At 51.6% G+C, this 21,640-nt stretch overlaps 1 protein-coding gene across 1 annotated transcript in view; it reads right to left on the bottom strand.

Annotated features, from left to right (window-relative positions):
- LOC104872900 (maestro heat-like repeat family member 5) overlaps positions 1-21,094 on the bottom strand; it is a 30,316-nt gene extending 9,222 nt beyond the window's left edge. The window contains exons 1-18 of the mRNA XM_010639269.1: positions 21,029-21,094; positions 19,768-19,860; positions 19,193-19,309; positions 18,858-18,977; positions 17,373-17,495; positions 17,181-17,254; positions 16,427-16,562; positions 10,378-10,473; positions 8,410-8,514; positions 5,845-5,980; positions 5,676-5,767; positions 4,491-4,640; positions 3,729-3,883; positions 2,551-2,695; positions 1,451-1,635; positions 1,089-1,226; positions 750-861; positions 440-583 (exon numbers count right to left, since the gene is read on the bottom strand). Of these exons, the coding sequence (XP_010637571.1) occupies positions 440-583; positions 750-861; positions 1,089-1,226; positions 1,451-1,635; positions 2,551-2,695; positions 3,729-3,883; positions 4,491-4,640; positions 5,676-5,767; positions 5,845-5,980; positions 8,410-8,514; positions 10,378-10,473; positions 16,427-16,562; positions 17,181-17,254; positions 17,373-17,495; positions 18,858-18,977; positions 19,193-19,309; positions 19,768-19,860; positions 21,029-21,094 (2,187 nt within the window). The remainder of the gene's footprint in view (positions 1-439; positions 584-749; positions 862-1,088; positions 1,227-1,450; positions 1,636-2,550; positions 2,696-3,728; positions 3,884-4,490; positions 4,641-5,675; positions 5,768-5,844; positions 5,981-8,409; positions 8,515-10,377; positions 10,474-16,426; positions 16,563-17,180; positions 17,255-17,372; positions 17,496-18,857; positions 18,978-19,192; positions 19,310-19,767; positions 19,861-21,028) is intronic.
- Positions 21,095-21,640: the final 546 nt, after the last annotated feature.

Here is a 21,640-nt window from a genome sequence, read left to right on the forward strand (position 1 = left end):
CCCCCCCACCAGTGGGGCGGGGCGTCTGCTGGCCTTCCTCCAGCCTTTACCTGCCTGTCTCCAGGATGGAGAATCGAGACCCTGGCTGGGCTGGCCACAGTCTCACCCACCGCCTCCCCTTCACGCTGGACAGGAAGATGGATGGAAGCAAGGCCATGTACCCCTGCCATAGTGTCATGAGGCGATGGTCCTGTTGTAGGAGACCCAGCAGACAGAGGGAGGTGTGTGGGCATGACAGAGGGACACAGCAATAGGCTAACAGTGCTGAACTCAGAGCTCCCTGCAGCTCAGAATCTCCACCCTGCATAGTGCCTTCTGCTCTGGTTGGCATGACTGCCCCATCTGCCTACCTTGGTGGCTCTTCTTTGGCCTCCTCTTCCCTGCAATCCTCCTGGGATGGAAAGGGCATCTCCCACAAATGTCCCCATCTCCTTCTCACCTTCTTGGGGTTCATCAGGGTGCTGCTGAGGCCTTTCAGGCTCATGGCCCGCACCAGCCAGTTGGGGCTGTTCAGGCCCAGGCTAAGAAGGCTGTTCATGGCCCTCTGGTCCACATGCTTAGAGACCTCTGGGCTGTTGAGAAACTGGAGGGTCAGCACAGTCAGGGAAAGTCAGCCTGTGACATGTATCAGGCAGAGGTTATGATGCCTTCATATCAATGACAGAAGGAAAGTCCAGCTCTGACCTTCTTCCTAAAGGGCAAGGGGACAGTATAAGGAGCAGAGTGTGGGTGGCCAGGGAGAGGCTGACCTCTGCAATGATGAGGATGGCCATGATGTTGTCTCGTGTCTCAGTGCTCTTCAGGGAGATGATGGCCTGCCCCAAGACAGCCTTGACCTCACAATCATAAAGGGCCATGGCCCTGTCAAATGGAAGAAACAGAAACAGGTTCTCTGAGGCCCCTTTTCTCTGACCAGGCCAAGGGTGAAGATGGGGTTTGGGGGGCTGGCACGACACAGCCACAGATCTCAGGCACTGGTTAGGCAGCTGAGTTGAATGCATTATCTAGTAGGAGAAGTTGCAGGCAGGAGCTCCATTAGGGTGTGATCCGGCTCCTCTCAGCCAGGGCACCTAAATTTGGGGATTTACCTGGCCAGGAGGGTCACTCCCTCTGTGTAGGTCTCCAGGTGCTCAAAGAGCTCCCAGCCCCTGAGCAGCTTGACATGGGCGAACACTTCCCAGTACTGGGTGGTCCAGAAGAGGCCCTTCAGTGCTTCTAGGCAGGTCCTGAAGTGATGCAAAGTATTGGGAGGAGATGGAGGCCCTGGGGCCTGGGCCAATTGCTGTCCTCTGGGTTCTCCTTGCTCAAGACTTCACTGCCCCCTGCCCTATCCTGCAGAATAGTCCATTCCTTCCTCAGCATCTAGAACCTATTGGGAGGATCCCTGAACCAATAGGAGGGTCCAGAAGTGCTGGTAGGGAACTGGGCCCAAGACTGCCTCACATCTCACCTGCAGGGCCCAAGGGGCTTGGAGTCCAGGATGTCTTCCTGGTAGTCCAAGAAGCCTTCAACCATGTCCATCTCTAATAGGTAGTGTAGCTGTGTGAGCAGGCCCAGAAGGATCCCTGCAAAGGCCCAGCGGACTGTAGTCCTGTACTCTTGGGTGTAGAGGAGCTCATAAATGGTGTCCAAGGCCTGCAGTGGAGGTAGGGTAGGCCCAGATGTGCCAGTGAGTGGAGAAGTGGGCAGCAATGGCCACAGGTCCATTTGTCTCCAGGTCCCACTGCCTTTTACCTGGTCTCACCCTGGTCTTCAGTATCAGGAACCATTGGCTACTTGTAGCTGGACCTGGGCTGGCTAACCTCCTCCTGCTGCAGCCAGAGACAGGACAGGCTGAGCTGTGCAATCCCCTACCTTTGCCTGGACTCCAAGCTCTGCCCAGATGCTACCACTGGCATCCCTTCCCTTGCTTGGCTCCACCCTCTGGAGACCTGCCTGGCTCTCTCTAGCATCCTTCCTGTGGAGAGATCCCTTCCAGACCCCTTCTTGGTGAAGGCCTCTCCGGGTCTCATTGGTTTCCTAACCTGTAGGGAGCCCATATGCCACAGTGATCTTCACTTCCCAAGTCTGCTCTGCAGCCCTCCCAAGTCTCACCTGCCCTCCCTGAAGTCTCCTTGATTCTTTTGCCACCCCTCCATCTGCTCTCATGGTTCTTGTCCCCACAGTATGTGGTCTTTTGTGACCATGAGCCCCTGAGGGCAGCCAGGGCTCTCTGCTGCTGTTTCTTAATGGGACCTGGGGTCCACCTGCTATGAGCAGATGGGATGTTTGGTCTTTCTGCACTGGCTCCCTCATGGCGAAATTAGCTCTAATGGCAACAGTGAGGTCCTGTGGCCAGGCCATTGGCCAGTTAGCCAATGTCCCAGACACTCAGTGGTTCACATGTGGAGGTACAACATGGTGTCCATCTTCACGAATGATAACAGTCTTCCCTCAACAGCACAGTCACAATCTGACAAGGGTCTGACTGAGGGCCAGATCTAGGGTAGTAGCAGTGTTACCCAGGGACCCCACTGGAGCCCTGAATGCAGAACCTGGGGCCCAGCTCACCAGAAGGGAGATGAGCTGGACCTGGTGAGTAGGCTGGATGACCTCCCCAGTGGGGCGCAGTTTGAGCTTCATGTAGAGCAGGGTCATGACCTTTCGAGCCAGCTGGCAGTTGGCAGCCAGGGCCATCCACAGGGTTAAGGTCTGCCTGGGGAGACAGGAGCCTGTGCTACCCCTGGCCATGTAGGTGCCCAGGTTGCCTCACAGCCCCAGAGGAACTCCTGAGCGAAGGGGAGGCCTTCCATATACCAGTAAGTGGTGGCTCCCCAACTGACAGTCAGCAGGGTGACCTGCTGGATGTGGTGATGTGGGCACAGCCAAGACCCTCAGGAGTGGTGACTGGGGAGGGGTCCTGGGTCTCTGTTCTGATGATTGATGGAGGGGCTGCTCCAGGCTCTGAGAAGAGGTAGCTTTGCCTGGCATTTGCATGTACTCCCACCCTGCCACACCCTTTCCCTGTGAGCAAGACATGGCCCTCCTCAGCCTGTCTGTTCTTCAGGAAAGGGAGGGACAAGCTCCTCGGATGGCCTGAAGAGAAGAGAGTTCCCAAAGGCAGGGACCATTGCAGACACAGCTTTGAATGTCTGCACCAGGCTCCCTGTCAAGGGCTCCCTGTACACCCTGAGATGGTGCACCAAGTCCCAGTGTCCATCTGACTACAAAGTGTAAACCGTCTGTGCGATGGTGACATACAGCTCCTGGCCCTGCACTCCTAACACACTCCTGGGCTACACTGCTCTCAGTCCTGCCCATGGTTTGTAGATTCAGGACTTGTCATCCAGAGTGCACTCAGAAAACCCAGCTGTACTCAGCATGGTGGCTGGAGCAGAGTAAGGCACCCAGGACTCTGGCTCTGGGCCCCTCTGGTCACAGGGCAGCTTGTAAGAGTCATTGTCTTTTGGCACCCAGCTGATGTCTGACTGCAGCAGATTGGTCGTTGGGGTCTCTCTGAGTCTGAGAGACATTTCCATGCTGAATCCCCCACTCAATGCCCTTGGCCCAGGGTACCCTTGGGGACTGTGGGCCCTGGGCCTGAATTCCAGGAAAGGGGTGTGCCTGGCAGAAGCCCTTAGGAACTTGCCTCCCGGTGCCTGTGACAGAGCCCAGGCATCACTGGTAGGCCACACAACACCTCCCCCCTACACACACACACTGGGTGGCAGGCTGAGGAGGAAACCTACCTCTCTGAGGGGTGGCACAAGGACAGGAGCACTTCAGTCACCTCCAGTGTGTGCTGGGTCCCCAGAGCCATCATGGCCTTCATCATGGCCTCCTGGGCTTTCTTAAAGTGGATGCTTGGCAGCTCCTGGAAGAGGCCATGCAGGACTTCGGCCACCTGAGCAGGAGGGGCAGGTGGAGCAAACCTCAGATGAGACCAGAGAGTAGACTGCAGGGGAACCCTGGAATCCTGGATGGGGCCCAGCTCTGAGGAGCTGGCTCAGGGTTTGTGTCACTCTGCCAATTAGCACACCCTTGCTCTGCCTGTTTGTCCCTGGAAAAGTGGGATGCCACCTCCACCAGGGCCAGTGTGGAGCACCTGAGTTGGTAGGGCTGGGAAGCTGTGTATGATATTAGTGGGGGTGCATCTTGAATGACACTGGCCAAGCCAGACTACCTCATTCATTGCCTCTGGCATGCTGCCTGTAATGTGTCACTGCAATTGCATCTCTGTTGAGACAGGAGTAGGGGACAGAACCTATTGCTCACCCAGCCTGCCCCCAGAAGGGCAAAGGAAGATGAAGAAAGGGTCGCTGGGAGGAGGCTGATGAAAGAGGTGCCAGTGGTCTCTGGGGGGAGGTGTGGTGTGTGGGTGCACACACATGGACAGTACATATAGCCCTTGATGTATGTCCATCCACTCCCCTTCCCGTACGTGTAGGGGACACAGGCAAGACTGAGGACAGGCAATTTGCCCACCCAGGGGAGCCTGAGTACCAGCTTACCTGCTCCAGCTTGATGCCTGGGCCCTGGAAGATCCACAGGAGGAGCTTGGAGGCTAGCCTAGACTGCAGGAGGCTGCAGCATCTGAGGCTGTGCAGCAGCGTGAGCACCAGCTGTGTGTGCTGTGCCACACTCAGGACCTTGTCAAAGGCCTGGACCCAGGGCAAGAGAGTAAGGGGCCCTGGTCAGCACTGGCCCAGGGGTCCAGGCTGGGCTATCCTCAGAGATGGAACAAGGACCGTGTGCACCTCCACATAGATGCCTTGTGCACAGATGTGTGGGGACCCCAGAAGGGACTGGCCTGCCTGAGCTGCTCAAACACAGACCCATGGGCTGGCACTGGGTGGTTCCCAGCTGCCCCTTCTCTGCAGAATTTTCCTGGGGCAATGGGAGTAGGCAACTTTGCCTGGGACAGTAGGGTCCCCATCCTGCAGCCAGTGGCCAGTGCCCTGCCTGTGTATATCTCTCACAGCTCCTTGTGGGTCCTACCCTTGCCCTACCTCACTTCCCTCACCCCACTTCCCCTGAGAACAAGTCCTTGGTGAACACAAATGCCTGCCCACTGTCTTTTGAGAGGGAGAACCTGAGGCATAGGCTCAGCTGGGTGTGTGGCCCAGCGGACTCCAGCTGCACAAAGGTGGCTCTGTCCTACTTCACCCACTCCAGGAGCCTAAAGGACCCTCATCTGGAAGGTGAGGAAACCAAGGCCCAGAAAGATGGGATGTTCCACCTGAGGTCTCCTAGTACAGTGCAGTGCAGTGCGGGCTGGGCCTGGGAGGTAACTGTAGGGAGGGAACAGGGAGCAGGGCAGTTCCAGGTTGCCAGGGCAAAGGGGCATTGCCAAGACAGGACATGCCCTACAAAGTAAGATGAACTGTCTTCCTCCCATGGAGCCCCCAGGGGAGGCCCAGGAGAATCTTAGGCCTGCAGTTCTAAATGGGCTCCTGTCTGGATGGAATCTGCAAGGTGAGGCAGAGACAGGGTCCTCTCCCCAGGAAGGGCAGAGTCTGTTAGGCTGTTCCATCTTGACTGTGCCTACTTTCTCCCAGGCATAGGCCATACAGGACCCCCTCAGCCCCTTCTGTGTAACTGCTGAGGGGACCAGAGAAATCCAATACTCTTGGGGAGGACTGGGGGTCCAGTGGGAGCATCCACACTCTAGTCAGCCCAGCTCTGGAAGGCCTCACCTTTACCAAGTGTTGGAGCTCCGCCTCCCCTTTTCCAGAGGTCCTGACCTTGAAGCACTTCGCCTTGCTCTGGTACAGACCTGTCATTCTCCCTGTGCAAAATCAAAGCTATAGGTCTGCCCCACCTGGGGAGGGAGCTCCCTGCCTCTGCCCTGTCTTTGGAGCTCACCCTTCTGCTGCACGGAAAGCTGCAGGAGTAGATAGACACACTGGTGGGCAGGGCTCTGGGTCTCTGCATCCCTGTCCCACCACAGCAATGTCAGCAGGCCTAGCTGGCGGCCCAGTGCAGAAGGCATGGCCTCTTCCTAGGGATGGGGGAAGTAAGTGGAGCCAGGTGTGGCTTCCTGGGGTCCCTTCTTCTGCCCAGCATCTTATAGGAAGTGCCCTGGTTGGGTCAGAAAGGGGCTCTTGTTCCAACCCAGGTCAGTCTTGCACCTCTCTGACCTCAGCATCCTCCTCTGTGGAAGGGACCCTTATTGTTGCCAATAATGAGAAATTAGGCTGTGTTTATCCTTACCCCCTGGAGGCTCGCATTTCTTCCTTTAGGCAACTGTAAGATTTTTCCATTTATCATAATCATTCCCATTTCCAACAATTTTTGGTTGTGCTGTGCCTTGATATCAGTTTTGTTGTGTTTATCTTTTGGGGGTTCATTGATATTCTCAGATCTCTAAGTTTGTATTTTTCATAGAATTCAAGTAATTTCAGGTGTTGTGTCTTCAACTTCTTTCTATCCCTGTGTTCTTCTCTTATCTTGTGATTCCAGTCACACTTGATGTAGTTCCACAGCTCACTGCTGCTTTGTTTGTTTTTGTTGTTTTGTTTTTTTGTTTTTGTTTTGGTACTAGGAATCGAACTTAGGCCCTCACACTTGCCAGGCAGGCACTGGGCCACTGAGCTGACTCTGCTTTGATTGTTTTTAATTTTTTCTTTTTTAATGACACTCGGGTCTTGCACAAGCTAAGCAAGTGCTCTGCTGCTGAGCTAGATCCCAGCCTGATTGTTTTCTCTAGTCTTTTTCCTTTTATTTTGATGGGTTCAGTTGTCTTGTCTTTAGGTTCACTGTTATTTTCTCCTGCAGTGTCTGACCCACTAGTAAACAGAACCCAGTGGCTTTTTTTCACTTCAGGTACTGTAGGTTTTATTTCTACAATGTCTATTCAACTTTTTTTATAGTTACCATTTATCTTTTGATATTTCATATCTATTCTTTTATTATGTTCATGTTTTTCTTTAAGTTGTTGAATATATAGTCATACACTACTTAACAACATTTTGTTTTAACATTTTACTGTATGTAAATTTTGCTTCAATAAAGTAACATAGTGTGAAAAGTGATAGTGTCTGCCTCTTGCAATATTTACAACTACAGTATGTGTGTGTGTATGCATGCACACACATGTGTGTGTCCATGCAAGTGCATCTTGGGGGACGGGTCTAGTCTGCAACCTCTCCTCTTAATATCCAGCCTCAGAGATTCAGGGAGTAGATATAGCAGGCCTTGAAATGGCCAGGATCTGCTTTTGAGCCCAGCAGTTAGGACCCAGGTGGAAGCAGCCCCATGGCTGGGCCTATCCAGCTGGGACCCATTCTAATGAGGCGTGTGGAGAGTGTCATTGGAGACAGCCTTCTTAAGTCTAACAGAAACTGTGGGAAGTTCTGCTGAATGGTCCTTACCACTTATACTCCCACCCACCCTTATTGTGTGGTGTTTCTGGCTAGTCCACACCTGCCACACTTGGTATCACTAGTCTTTAATTGTACCTTCCTAGTGGATATGTAGGAGTTTCTATCTCATTGTGATTTTGATTTGTATTTCCTTTATAACAAATTATTCCAGGCCTGTTTGACTTCATGTGCTTTACAATATGACTATTTAAGTCTTTTGCCCATTTGGGCTATCTTTGTACCAAGCTGCAGGAAGTCATTACGTTTTCCAGATACAAGTCCTTTGTTAGGTGCACTCATAGTGCACTTTTTCTGCTGGTCTGGGCCCTGTCTCTTGATGCACATGTTTCTAATTTTTATGAATTCCATTTAATCAATATTTCCCCAATAGCTGCAGCCCTCTGCATTCTGTCCAGGTAGTCTCTGCCTGTCCTGACTGTGTAAAGAGACTCTGTCTTCCTCTACAGATTCCTGGTTCTGGGTTTGTACCCAGTTCTGACCTTTCCAATGCTCTTTTGATTCTGCTGTGAGCTGGGACACTGCTATTCCTATAAGAAGCACTGCTTGTCCCAGCACTCCCTGGCCAGAGGATTTTCCTTTCCCACCTGACACCTCACAGGCCATGGAAGAGGGACCTATTTCTTCACCCTCTGTTCTTTTGTGCTTATGTCTTACCAACACTCTGACTTGGTTCATTTCCAAAATTGTTTGGCTTCTTTGGTTCCTCCCACCACTATGTTCTTTTTGTCCCCTCTAGGGCTGTTTCCTCAGGGATCACTCTTCTTCCAGGTAGCCGCAGCTCCCTCTCTTCCTTCCTCCAAGCATTTGTGCCCTGTTGGCTGCAGGCTTCCTGACTGATTTCCTTAAATCCTCCAATTTGAACTGTAGCACCCTCAGCCCCAAGCATGGGGACTCAGGGCAGAGTCCTTCTCTTCTTCTCCCAATACAGCCAGGAGCTTGCATGTGCAGACAATTCCAGTCCTTGGGGGCTCCTGGAAAGGTCCACCAGGTGGATCCACCTTGTGCCCCCCACATGTGCTCCCTGGAGCAGTGGGCAGAGACTCACTGTGGAATTTAGGGTGTCCACCACATACTTCAGAAGCAGGAGGATGGATCGCACAGCCCGCTGACGCTCATGGCTCTTATCTGACTGCAGCCAGTGTTCCAAGTGCTAAGAAGGGAGAGTAGGCCTGAAGACCAGCACCTGTGGGCTCACCTGCATCCCAGCTCCAACCCAAACCTGTGTGGGGCTAACTAATGGGAGTAAGGGTGGCCAGCCAGACCATCAGCCTCCCCACCATGCATTGGGTCAGCTCCTTCAGCAAGGGGCCACCTTCCAGGTTGGGCCTGGGGCCATCTAAGATTCGAGATCAGATGTTGTCCTACTCTCACACAGGCAGTACAACACCAACCAACAAGTTCACGGGACAACACATAGGCATCTTCCAGTTCCACTCAGTTCTGACACTGTCTACCTCAAAGTGATCAGATCCCCAGGTCAGGAGCTCAGTACTCACGGGTGCCCCCACTTTGGAGCAAATGGCAATAAATGGAGTATAACTTATCTTTCATTTAAAGAGCACCTATACACTTCTGAGAGTCTGGGGGCTTTGGCGGTTGTGGGCCAGAACCAGGCCCGGGGGCCAAGTACTGTATTCCTTCATAACACCATAGGCAACACTAGAGCTTCCAGATGCCCAGGAAACCCATGAGCCCATGTCTCTGGAGATAGCATCCTAAGGCCTCATGCTGCATCACATGGGGTAGGTAGGGTGCAAGGGAGGCCAGGTGAGGAACTTAGCAGTCTCTCTTTTCTCTGTTTCCTGAGTCACTTCAGGGATTTGAACACAGTCTCTTCCTACTCCTCCTGCTCCGCTCCTACCTCCCCGATCCCTGAACTCTCTTGTTCCTGGCTGGACCACTAGCTCCCTGGATGTTGGTCCTGCCCCAGACCCCAAGCCCTCAAGGACAGATGCTAACCATGGACCCAGACACCTGGGCTTCTGTCCCAAGGGAGCTTCTGTCCAACAGGGGAAAGGCAGAGGAGATGTCTATGTCCTAAACTGGTCATCTGTAGCTCTATCCAAGCCTTAACCCAAATCAAGCCCTGGTCAGTGGCACTGATAGTGGACAGTGTCAAGTTGCACAGCCCCAAATGAGACAAAAGCCTTTAACAGCTGGCTTCTCAAGAGTTTCAGCCTTCTCATGGCTACCCTGGTAGAGCCCACAGAACCACAAAGGACTGTGCCTGTTCTCTCTCAGTAACAGCCTGGCCAAAGGTAGCCACAGAATGCAGAGGATCAACTCTGACCCCCACTTGATCCCAGCCTGCCATCCCAAGCCTGGTCTGCACTCCAGCCACCTTCACCCCTCCTGGGCCCCAGGCTGTCACAGAGCAGCTTAGACAAGTTCCCTTCAGAGCCAAGAGGAAAGCATCCAACCTGAGCCTTGCACCCACAAGCAGACCTCATATTTCCCTTTGAGCCACGTGGCCTTCTTGGGGATACACCTGTGCCTGGGTGTCCTGGGCAGGGCCTGGGCTTACACAAAGCAGGGTTCCCTTCTCCACCTCCATTGGGAGGTCTGGGTGAGGTCCTCTCAGGCCCCTTTCCCTTATATGTAAAGTGGGGACACAGGAGCCCCTCTGGGCCACAGGAATTAACCCTTGTGAAGCACAGTGCTCAGGGCCGGTCATAGGTGCTGTCAGCCCCTCCACGAGGGCATCTACTCCTGCTGCCCCCCTTGCCAGTGAAGAACAACTTGGGCAGGAGTGTGGGAGTGTGCAGTAGGCAAAAATCTGCCAAGTTGCGCAGATCGCCTGTCATCACTGAAACCCTCTGATTCCCAAGACAATGCAGGTTCCACTGGCCCATGCAGCAGGATCCTGTGGAGAAGAGACCTCCGTGCTTGACTGTGCTGCTGAGGTTGGATCCCAGGGGGTGCGGTGAGTCTCTCTGCTTCCCTCTGTGCTTTCCTGTCTCCATCTCTCTCACAGCACAGCAGGCTGCTTGGCTGGGTCTGGAGCCCACCTCACCTGCAGGAGGAAGCAAGCCTCATCCATGCTGGGGTTCTCAGAGAAGAAGCTCTGGAGGAGCAGGTCAAGGGCACGCACTGTCTTCCTGTATAGCATCTAGCAGGGGAATCAGGTCAGTTGTTGTCACACCCTTGCCCTCCCCACCCGTGAGGCCTCAAAGTGTCTGCCTTGGCCTTGCTCCGGGGTTGAGGACAGACTGCAAATAAGTGCCATGGGGAACCACAGAATCTGCCATGGATAGGATGATACAGGTATTCCAGGGGAGGCACAGCCTAGGTGCTCAGGCAGGGCCCTCTTGCACAATTAGGGCCTCTCCAGCTCGTGGTTACTGTTCCTCTGCCCTTTGCTCTGTGACACTGTGTCCCTTGGGGCCAGCTGGGCACCCTCCTTTCTCTTGACCCTCTTCCTTCTCCCAGGGTTTTTTTTTTGGCTGATGTCCTCCAATATAAGACCCCAGTAGGTACAAAGCCGCTCTTAGATCTATCACCCTAGGTCTGTTGCTCTGGCAGCACTTGGCCCTGACAGTTCCCTTTGGCTCATGGGACAAGCAGGTGAGAGTTACACTGCGTGTGAGTAATAATCACACATGTGGAGTCACACAAGCACTTGAGGAACACCTGTGGCATCCACTCAGGCACAAATATTCTGTGACAAGGCCATGCCATGCTGCCATTCTGCTCAATCCTTCTATGATCTGCCCGTAGTCGGTGTGAGAGCTAGAGATTTCTCAGGATCCAAGAAGGATGGGTGTGCTATGGATGCAAGTGTAAGTACAACTGGAATCCTTTTCTTGCAGACAGAGTACTTTTTGAGCACAAGGGCAAGATGGCCCTGGACCTGGGTACTGCCTTGAGGATCACCCAGCACCGGTGAAGAAGAAAGACAAGGAGCAAAAATCCAATGACAAGTGTGAGCATCTAAACAAGTTTTCCATCATATGTGGGCTGCTGATTTTCCTTGTCCTAGAGGAGGAGAATTGTCAGGCATGGGGCAACCACTTTGATCCCAGGGGCACCAGGACTACCCCCAGGCTCTTCTGTGCCTTTCTCTCATGGATAAGGGCCAGCTGAAAGGCAAGGCAGTGAAGGCATGGGACAGAGAGTGAGAGAGGAGAGGGCTGCTCGAGGGAGCAACTGCCCTGAGAGGGGCCCTCGAGTTCTGGCTGTGTCACTGCATAGGGTGTGGACACTACCCTGGGCTAGGGAAAGTAGCCTCCCAGGGTATAAGAAGGGACAGTCCCCAGAGCTCACGCAGTTCTGGGCATAGTTCCTAGTCACAGCAGCCTGAGAGGAAACGCACTATCACATCACTCTAACTCAACTGTGCTACTCAAATCCATGTGTCAGAGATTTTCAACCAAATGATTTGTCAATCTCTACACACATGTACACTCAACCAGGAGAACAACAGAAGCTATCAGGTAGAATATTTTTCAGAATCAATAGAAATCTATCAATCTAAGTATAGTGTTAGATAAAAGTATAAATAATGGTATAAAACCTATAGGTACAGAGAAATAGATCTAGGTGTATATTTAGGACCTGTAGATATAAATATAGTCATAGGTATAAGCATAGATATGAATTTATAGGACAGGGAGAGAGGGGGAATGAATTAAAGATGTATACTATACATCTTAATACATTCACCAAAAAAAAAAAAAAAAAACTCAATGGCTACAGCTAAGTAAAAAAACAGGTAAAAAGTCTCCATAAAAATGTTAAGTTACTTGAAAGAAGGCAGAAAGGGATGAAGAGAGGAGCACAGACTAGACAGACAAATATAAAATAAACAGCAAGATGGTAAGGCCACTCCAACTTCCTTATATACAAGTGGGCTAGAGCCCCACCTCCAGCATAAGGCAGGAACTAGCACACTGTGTGAAAAGCAAAACCTAATCTAATCATATGTCTCCTTTTAAAAAACAAATCCATGCTGGATACAATGATACAAACAGGTTACAGGTGAAAGCCTGGAGAAAGGGCTCCCACATCACAGATGGAATGGGTTTCAGAGCCAAGAAGTGTGCCAGCAATAGAGATGTCACTTCAGAGCAACATCAGGGTCAAGTCCTCAAGAAGACAGAGGGATCGTAAATGTTTATGGGCCTAGTAACAGAGCTTTGACATAAATCAAGCAACAACTGATAGAGCAGCAAGGGGAAGTAGACAAATCCATAATGTCTTTCAGGGATTTCAACTGTGGATCACAAGAGTACACAGAATATCTGCGATGGCAGAGAAGGTGTGGACAGCACTGTCAACTAGCTTTACGTAAGCTGTCCCGCCGAAGAACAGCAGAAAGCATATTCTTCTAAGTGCATACTGGTAATTCACCAACATAGTTCACATTGTGGGTCAGTAAATTTAAAGGGATTCATGTTATACAACATATTTTCTCTGACAAGAGTGGAGTTAAATTTGACACTAGTTAGCATACATCTATGTAATCAATAAATCAAAGAAAACCCAGACATTATAAAGCATTAAACATGAACTAATGAAACACAACATATCAAAATTGATCATCTCCATAGATTGAGAAAAAATAATTTGACAAAAACCAATTTTCATCCCTGATAAACATTCTTAGAAAATTAGGGATAGAATTTCTAATAAAGAGCATCTACAAGGGTTAGGGATACAGTTCAATGGCAGAGTACTTCCTTTGCATATGTGAAGCCCTGGGTTCTATCTTCAGCATGACACATGATAATAATAATGACAATGATGATTATAATGATAAAACAAAGGCCCACACCTAGCACCGTACTGAATGATGAGACTGGATGCTTCCCCCCTCAGACTGGGAGCAAGTTGGGAATACCCATTCTCACCACCACTATTCAAAGCAGTACCAGAAGTTCTAGTAAGTGCAATAAATTAAGAGTGAGATATAAAAAGCAGCCAGATTTGAAAGGGAGAAATAAACTGCCCTGATACAAAGAAGACATGTATAAAGCTAGATACAGTGGACTATGCCTGTAATCCTAGCTACTGGGGAAGCTGAGACAGGAAGATCAAGAGTTCAGTGCCATCTTGGGAACTTAGCAAGTCCCTGTCACAAAATAAAAATATAAAAAGAGTTAGTAGCTCAGTTCCCCCTCGATTCAATCCCCAGTTACCTCAGGGAGAAAAGAAAAATCAAGTACAAAATCCTATGAACAATCTCATGGGTATATGGGATATAAACCCATTGATTTTTCACAAAAGTGTGAAGATAATGGAATAGAGAAATGATGGTCTTTTTAGCAAGTGATTCTGGAACAGGTGGATATTCATATGCAAAGAATTAAATGTCAATCTGTACAATATACCTTACAGGAATTAATTCAAAATAGATCATGGACTCTTATGGACTGAATATTTGTGTCTTTCCAAATATATATGCTGAAACCCTAACCCCAGGTGATGGTGTTGGAAGGTGAGGCCTCTGGGAGGTGACTAGTCATGAGATGAAGCCCTGGTGATGGGATAAATGCCCATATAACTGGGATCCCAGCAAGTTCTCTAGCCTCCTTCCTGGTGGATGAGGAAATGGAGGGGTCAACATGTGCACCCTGGAAGCAGCTCTCACTGAAACCAGACATCTGGCACCCTCATCCCAGGCTCCTAGCCTCCAGAACTGTGAGGAGCACATGTCTGTTGTCTATAAGCCACCTAGGCTGAGGTATTTTGCTACAGCTACGCAAGTGGACTAAACTACCCAAGTGGACTACCCAAGTGGACCTACGTATAAATCCCGGGTATAAAATTTCAAGCAAAAAAAAAAAAATACAAGATAAAATCCTGTTACCTTGAGCTAAGAAAATATTTTCTAGGTACAATGCCCAAAGCATAGTCCATGAAGGAAAACACTAATTTGAATTACATTTCCTCAACATTTACCACTTCTGCTCTTCAGAAGACACTATTAAGAGGATAAGAAGCCACAAATTGGGAGAAAATATTTTCAAGTCACGTATTGACAGAGAGAACTTCTGTAAATAGTCTGAAACCTACAAAATGTTAAAGAAAATATAGAATAACCACTGTCTTTTGCTACTGTAATTTGCTTTGCTTTGCTTTTTTAACAAAATACCCAAGATTTCACCATTAAAGCTTAAAGGCACGTAGCCCCAATTTAAGATTAACAGATGCTGGAGGTGCTTAGCCACATCCCAGGATGAAACCAAGATGCTCAAGCTAAGATAGTAATCCCTAAGCCCTAAAACGTTCTGTAAGCCATATGACTATAAAGGAGTTAAGATGAAAGGAATGTCACCAGTCCTGCTTTCCTAACCCTGACCCCCACTCTTGTGGGCTGGAAGAGCTAAAGATAAACATCCTGAAAGAAAATGCTACATTTGGGTTAACATTGAACTGTCTTGTGACCATGATTTGTGATGGGAACTGTGGGAACTAAAATATCTTATTACCTAAAATGAGGTCATCATTGTAAAACTCCTATAAAAGGCAGATTGTAACCCAATCCAGATTTGGTGCAGGCTGACTGCTTGTTAGCAAAATAAAAGTGTTTTTTGGTTTTTCGTTTTGTTTTTTTTTTCCACTTCTGTGTCTCTGTGTGTCATTTACCAGTCCCTTCTGCAACAATATCAGATAAAAGACACATCTAGAATATAAGAAGAAATCTAAAACTTACATGATAACTGAAGGATTCACTTAACTTTAAAAGTAGTTGTAACATTCAGACACCTCATCAAAGACATAGAGATGGCAAATGAGCACATGAAAGGACACCCAACATAATTAGTAGGAAAACAAGATTTAAAAACGCAGTAAGCTACACACTTATCACAATGGGTCGTGTGTCAAAGACACATGGTGCCCAGTTCTGTCAAGGATGTGGAGCCACCAGGATCTAGGATACTGATCCCAAGGGCACAGGAAGGTTTGGAAACTGACAGCCTTGATTCTGATGATGGTTTCACACACACACACACACACACACACACACACACACACACACACACACACACACACACATATGTCAAAACACACGCAAGTGCACACCCTGGAGTGTGTATTGTTCTGCATCTCAATTTTACTTTAAGAAACCTGTTAAAGCAAAACACTTCCTTCTTGAATCACTTCCTGTGTCCACGTGTCTGATAACCTCAGAGTGTAGACATGGCTGCTGGGGCTCGCCTGGGTCTAGCTAGACATTTGTGGTAGAAGGCAGGGCTGCTGCTCAGCCCTCCTGGGGGTCCTAGCACCCATTCCCTAACTGTGGAGAGCCCCAAGAATTGCCTGATATAGTCTCTCTGGTGTTAGAACACAGCCCAGTGACTGGCCAGGTCCAGATGAGCAGCAGAGGGCCAGGGTTTCCACAAGACTGGCAGCTGCTCACTGGTGACCCCCTGGAGATGGGTTTCCTCCTCCGATTCCTGCAGAACCCTCCCTTTCTGCAGGACAGAAGGCCTCTGTCTAGCAGACTGCCCCAGGAGCCCAGCCCAGATACATAGCTCAGCTCCCACTTGGCCTGTTCATGGCTTTTGCTGTACCTGATAACCAGCTTGTGGCTGTGGAGACATGCATCTTCCACTGTCACTACAGGCCCTGTACAAGACCTGGCATGGAGAGGGGGACAGAACCTAACCATTGAGTACAGAGCTGCCCCAGCCTGGGGTGTGGTGGTGGTGGAGGGGGCACACTTTTGGTTCCTGGGACCATGCTGTATGCTGACTGGGCAGGAGCAGTGGGAGATGAGCAGTGGGAGACGTGTGTGACTGGACAGGACAGAGTCCTGAGGCAGGCAAGTTCCTTGCCTGCCTAGCTGAGGAAAAAGGAGCAGGAGCACCTGAGGCTGCAGGCAGTCTGTGGGCTCTGCAAAGCTGATTCGTGAAAGCTGGACACAACTCACAGAACTGCAAGAGACCCAGGGCTGGGGTTTTCCCAAGGTCATAGCAAGTCTGTGTTGCAGCCAGGGTGGAACCAAACCTGGATTCCAGCTCCTGCCTTGGCCCTGCCCCAAGCAGGGCTTGACAGCTCCCAGCCCCCTGCCCCTAGCCCAGAGAGAGAGGATGGTCAGAGCAAGTGGTCACCATAACATCGATGACAGGGGATGGGTCCAGTGAAGGCCAATTGCTGGGTAGCTCCTCTGTAGGGGGCAGAACATACACACTTCGCAGGCAGACTTCTAGGACCTTGGACTTGACCCAGGGCTGGAGGCTGGGCCGCAGATTGCTACAAGAAACCAGGGAAGACTCCTTTACACAGTCAGGGCTCATAAGGAGACCTGACTGGGAGCCCCTACAAACCCGGCGGGCACAATTTAGTGAGGGAGAGATCTGCATGCAAGCCTGTCTCAGACTTCAGGGGGGCTGGGGCTGGGGGGAGTGGAGCATATTTGGACCAGAAAGAGCCCATGGCAACAGGGACTGCAGCCAAGGCAACTCCATGGCTTCATTCTGTTGGGTTCTTTGGCACTTGTGAGAAATTTGGAGATTATTCTTTTGTCAAGACAAGGCTCTGAGAGCCACCATGGGACAAAGGTCAGTACTTAACCTATGGCCAGTCTCAAGGCTTGAGGGGCAACAAGGTCAAGGCTTTTTGTATGACCAGAGTTAGGGTTCAGTGAGTGACCATGAGTGGTCTCAGATGCACCTTGGGTTAGCATTATAAACATATCTTAGTCATGAGATAAAGCAAACCTAAACTCCCATGTGTGATATGCCCCAGCCTCAGCCCACCCAGCACTGTTTAGCAGTGCCATCCCTGTCCCTCATCCTTGGCACACTGAGCCCCCCCCCCGCATCCTCATAGGGCCTGGCCTGTCTTCATCCTGGACCCCAGGGAAGTTACCTCAGCCCCACAATGACCAAGATGATCTTCTGCCGGAAGAGAGTGGCTAAGAAGTTGGGCTCCTGGAGGATACACTGCGAGGGCAGAAAAAGAGCCCAGGTGTCAGTATCGTCTGGCCCAGCCACTGAGTTTCCTCACCCTCTGAGGGATCCCTGAGTGCCCACAGGGCAGGACACCTAGCGTGTTACTCACCAGGAGACACTGAATGAACTCTGGTATCTGGGTGTACTTGTACTTCTGGACGCCATAGTCATACCTGAGAACTCTGGTGAGCAGGACAGCAGCCGAAAGGAAACTGGCTTTGAGAACATCATCCTACAGTACACAAGTGCCTGGGTCAGAGGACAGGTGACAGAAATTATGCCACACTGCCAATCTTGGCCAGGGTACCAGAGAATGCAGGTGCACACACAGGTCTACACATCACTTGTACACACACACACACACACACACACACACACAAGCACAGCACATCCACATCCACACTCACTTAACTACACAGCATGCACATGCACACACACACACACACACACATCCTCGCATCACTGTCACACTCATATCCATACAGCACAGCCTCATCCTTCTCACACTCACATACCCACCCAGTGCACAATCACACACACATACCCTCACAGCACATCCTCACACACAGCCACAGAGCATACATAGAACACGATTTAGACACTGCACGTCTACATACACACAGCGCATATATGCCGCACATGCAACACAGTAACATATACACCCCTCCCCCGGCAAACCCAGGTGGCTCTGGCTGTCCAGGGTGATGAGACCCAGCCCCTTCGTAGTATATTCTGGGTTGCTGGAGTCCCCAGATGGATCCTTCAGAGATGTAAAAGACACACAGCCTCCTCTGCCTGCCTCATTGCCTGGTCCAGTACAGGGACAAACAAGGGGAACTGAGGGACCCTGCTCTCCCACCCTCCCCGGACAGACTGGGGCTCACACAGTGGCTGCAGGAGAAGTAGTGCACCATCCGAGAGGTGATGCTGTCTACCCAGGGCAGGATTTGTTCCTTGGCATGTGTGGCCATCTGTCCGTAGCACAGCAATGCAGTGCTGTTGACCCATTTCCAGTGCAGATCTGTGTCTGGGTGCTGCAAGTGAATGAGTGGCAGGGGCTGCTAGGTGTCAGCCCCAGCCCACCCCAGGCCCTCTCAGCTCACACCAGTCTCCTGATCGGGGAAGCTGAGCCCGTGGCACAGGTCCAAGGTGGTAGCCAGCTGTGTTCACACCCCGCAGGAACCAGGTCCCAGGCCTGGCGCTAGCCCTCTCTTTCAGAAAGACCCTCCAGACAGCACCCTCACGCAGGCAGGTCTTCTGTTGCCTACTCCTCCCATCAAGGCTACTGGGGCAGGGAGTGGCTAGGAAAATAAAGTTGCTCGACCTACTCTCCTGGGCTAGGTGCACAGAGAAGAAACTGAGGCCTGGGCTGCATATAGCATCTGCAGCCCCCATGGCCTCAGATCCTGCACCCAAGAGCAGCTCTGAATTCTGCTCATGGGGTTCCAGAACAGAGAAGTACAGAGAAGGTCTTCATCCAGCCTTGTCCCATATACCAGCCCTCCGGGATCCTCTTGTTACCATCAGGCACCAAGGCCGAGGCCCTCCCCATCCTGCACTGCCCTTGCAGAATGGCCACCAGGGGCCTATCTACCTGTCCTTCAGGGGACAGTTTTCTCCACCTCAAGAACCAGGTGCTGCCCATGTGTTCCAGCAGGGTCCACACCTCCTCCAGGTGCATAGTGGATGTCAGGCCCACAGCCAGTGCGATGTCCTGTGGGGTGGGGTACCAAGGATCAGGCCCCCAGGAGACAGAACTGGATGTTTCTGGTCCCCTGAGGATCCACTCCTCCCATTGAGAACACTTTCTTCTGGGTGGGGCCTGTCAGCACCCTGACAGTGCTCCTTGCTTTGAGCAGAGGAAACGGGAGTGAGGGCCAAGGGACAAGGCTGGCAGGATTGAGAGAGCCAGTTGAGGTCCCAACGCACCTCCCGCTGGCTGGAGTCCTGATGGGACAGCTCCAGAAGACGGGCGAGGTGGCTCTTCACCAGTGCCACACTAGTGCACTCACGAAGGATCAGCCCAAAGAGGCGGAAGAGGAGGGTCTGGGCAGCAGGAGGGGAGGATGAAGCACTGAGCCAGTGGCCAGCTGGGGCTGTGCCCACCCCAGGCCTGGGGTTTGTCTGTATGCAGGGCCCTGTGGGGAGAAGCTGGTGGCCCAAGGATGTGTCACACTGGTGTCCTTGTGCAGTGCTCTGAGGGGAGGGGCTGAGCACCCCGAGGGTTGCTCTGGGTGTACTGACTACTGCAGGTGATGCCCGAACGCTGTGCTGACTATGGTACCACCCGCCAGTTCTGGGCCCTTCAAGGCACACTCTGCGCTCCCTGCCCGCTCCTAGGCTGGGCTATGCTCAAGAGTGGTGGGGATAACCTGCTTTGCTGTGGGCCAGGGGACTGATCATGAAGTCCCCTGAGCCTCTCAGCTCTTCCTGTGGACTTGGGCTGGGTCTTGTCCCCTCCAGCCCTCTTGGGAGGCTCTGAGTGGCCCTGACCTGGCACTAACCTTCTTCTTGACCTGCTCCGGTGCCAGGCTCAGGGACTCCAGGAGCTTCTGCATGCTGATGTCTGTGTCCATAGCATTCTCCTGCCCGAGGTGCTGTGGCAGAGCTCAGTGCTCAGACCCTCACCTCCTGCCCCACCAGTAAGGGGCATAGCCCAGTGCAGACAGGACTGAGATCCTGCTGGGTGGGGAAGGGGTGAGGGACAAAGCCCTACAGCAGCCAGGATCACTCAAACTGGGCTGCTGGGGCAGTTTGGCCCATATGCTGATGTAGAGGACTCTACACGCTCACTGTGCCAAATGTGCCATAGGTTTGCCACCACCGTGTTGGAATAATTTTAAAATCAATGACATCCTTTCCACCTCTCAGGATGTTATTTCTTAGCTAGTGTCACAAATGAGACGTCAGCCATTCTGCTGAGCCAGATGCTTCGAGTTATGAGGCCCCAGCAGATCCCTACCCTTTGGGCAGAGGCTGAGTACCTTAATGTGGCCAGGGAGTTGACATTTGGGAGCATTCCTGCCCTTCATGTTGCTGCTATGCTAGCCCCTGGGCCTTTTCATGACCAGTTCCCTCTGACTGAACACTTTTCCCTAACCCCCAATCTGAGCCCAGCTGTGTATGCTTGTAGTAGGGCCTCTGTAAGCACACAGGCCCTGCTGTGTATCCTCTGTTAGCCCTCAGAGTTCAAAGAATCTGTCACTCACAGTGGCCCTAGGAAGTGACTGCAGGCTCCAGAAGCTAGAGATAAAGACTGGAGCAGACATTGAGGAGAGGGGCCAGGACAGCCCTGCCCACCTCAGGATCTGCATGAGCTCTGGTGGCATTCAGGCCTTGAAGCTGGTCTAAAGGGTCCCCCAATATTCACGGTGGGCTGGGGTCCTATCACTCCCACCCTATGCCCAAAGCCGGTTTGAGACCACAGCAGGCCCAAGGGGTGGGGGCTTCAGGAACACAGATCAGTAGGGGTGTCTGGGTCTGCATGGGGTGGAGGGGACTAGACCCCAGGCCTTGGGTGTCTGCCCCATCACCTGCTGATGTGGAGTAGACACATGTGCCCTGAGTTCCTTGTACCTTCTGATACTTCCTGGTGAAAGGTCAGGAATTCCAATGGTATGAAGGTCTCGGGAGGTTAGTGGTGGTTGATGGTGATGCCAGTCATGCAGTGAGCCCTGGAGGGGATTCAGACTTCCCCCAGGCCCCAAGACTCTGCAGGAGTCCACAGAGGGCTTTGGCCAGCAAGGAGACACTCTAGGGCCTTACCTGGCTGTACCCTTCCAGGTAGTGACAAATGATGCCCAATGCCAGGTCCTGCTCTGTGGCTGACATGGCCCTGATCCTGCTGACTAGCTGTCTCTCCAGGGGTGAGGGGTCACTGACGCACTGTCTCACACCTCCCAGGAGCCCAGAGTCTGAGCAGTCTGCAGAAAGCCCAGAGCAGAGGGATAGCATGAGAGCCACCAGTGATCTCAGGCCCCATAACTGTCATGGCACGTGTGCCTGCAGGGTCCCTGTTGGATGTGCAGTAAATGCTTTCTTTAAAATGCATTTGGAGGAAATGGAAAGCACAGCACATATAGGGCAGACATGTTTCAAAGCCCTGCCAACCAACCCAGAGCAGGGCCAGTGTATAGCTGAACAACCTGGAGACAGAGCTGAGACCCAGGCCACACATACCACAACTCAAAACTTCAGACCCTCTAAGAAAATGTGGATGAAGCTGGGCGTGGTGGTACACGCCTGCAATCCCAGCTCTCGGGAGGCTGAGGCAGGAGGATCGCTGTGAGTTCAAGACCAGCCTGGGCTACATAGTGAGTTCCATGTCAGTCTCAACTACATAGTGAGACCCTGTCTCAAAAAACCAAAAAAAAAAAA

Source organism: Fukomys damarensis, unplaced genomic scaffold (genome assembly GCF_012274545.1).
Source record: "Fukomys damarensis isolate Sample0158 unplaced genomic scaffold, DMR_v1.0_HiC HiC_scaffold_5, whole genome shotgun sequence".
In the NCBI taxonomy this organism is placed as follows: Eukaryota; Metazoa; Chordata; class Mammalia; order Rodentia; family Bathyergidae; genus Fukomys; species Fukomys damarensis.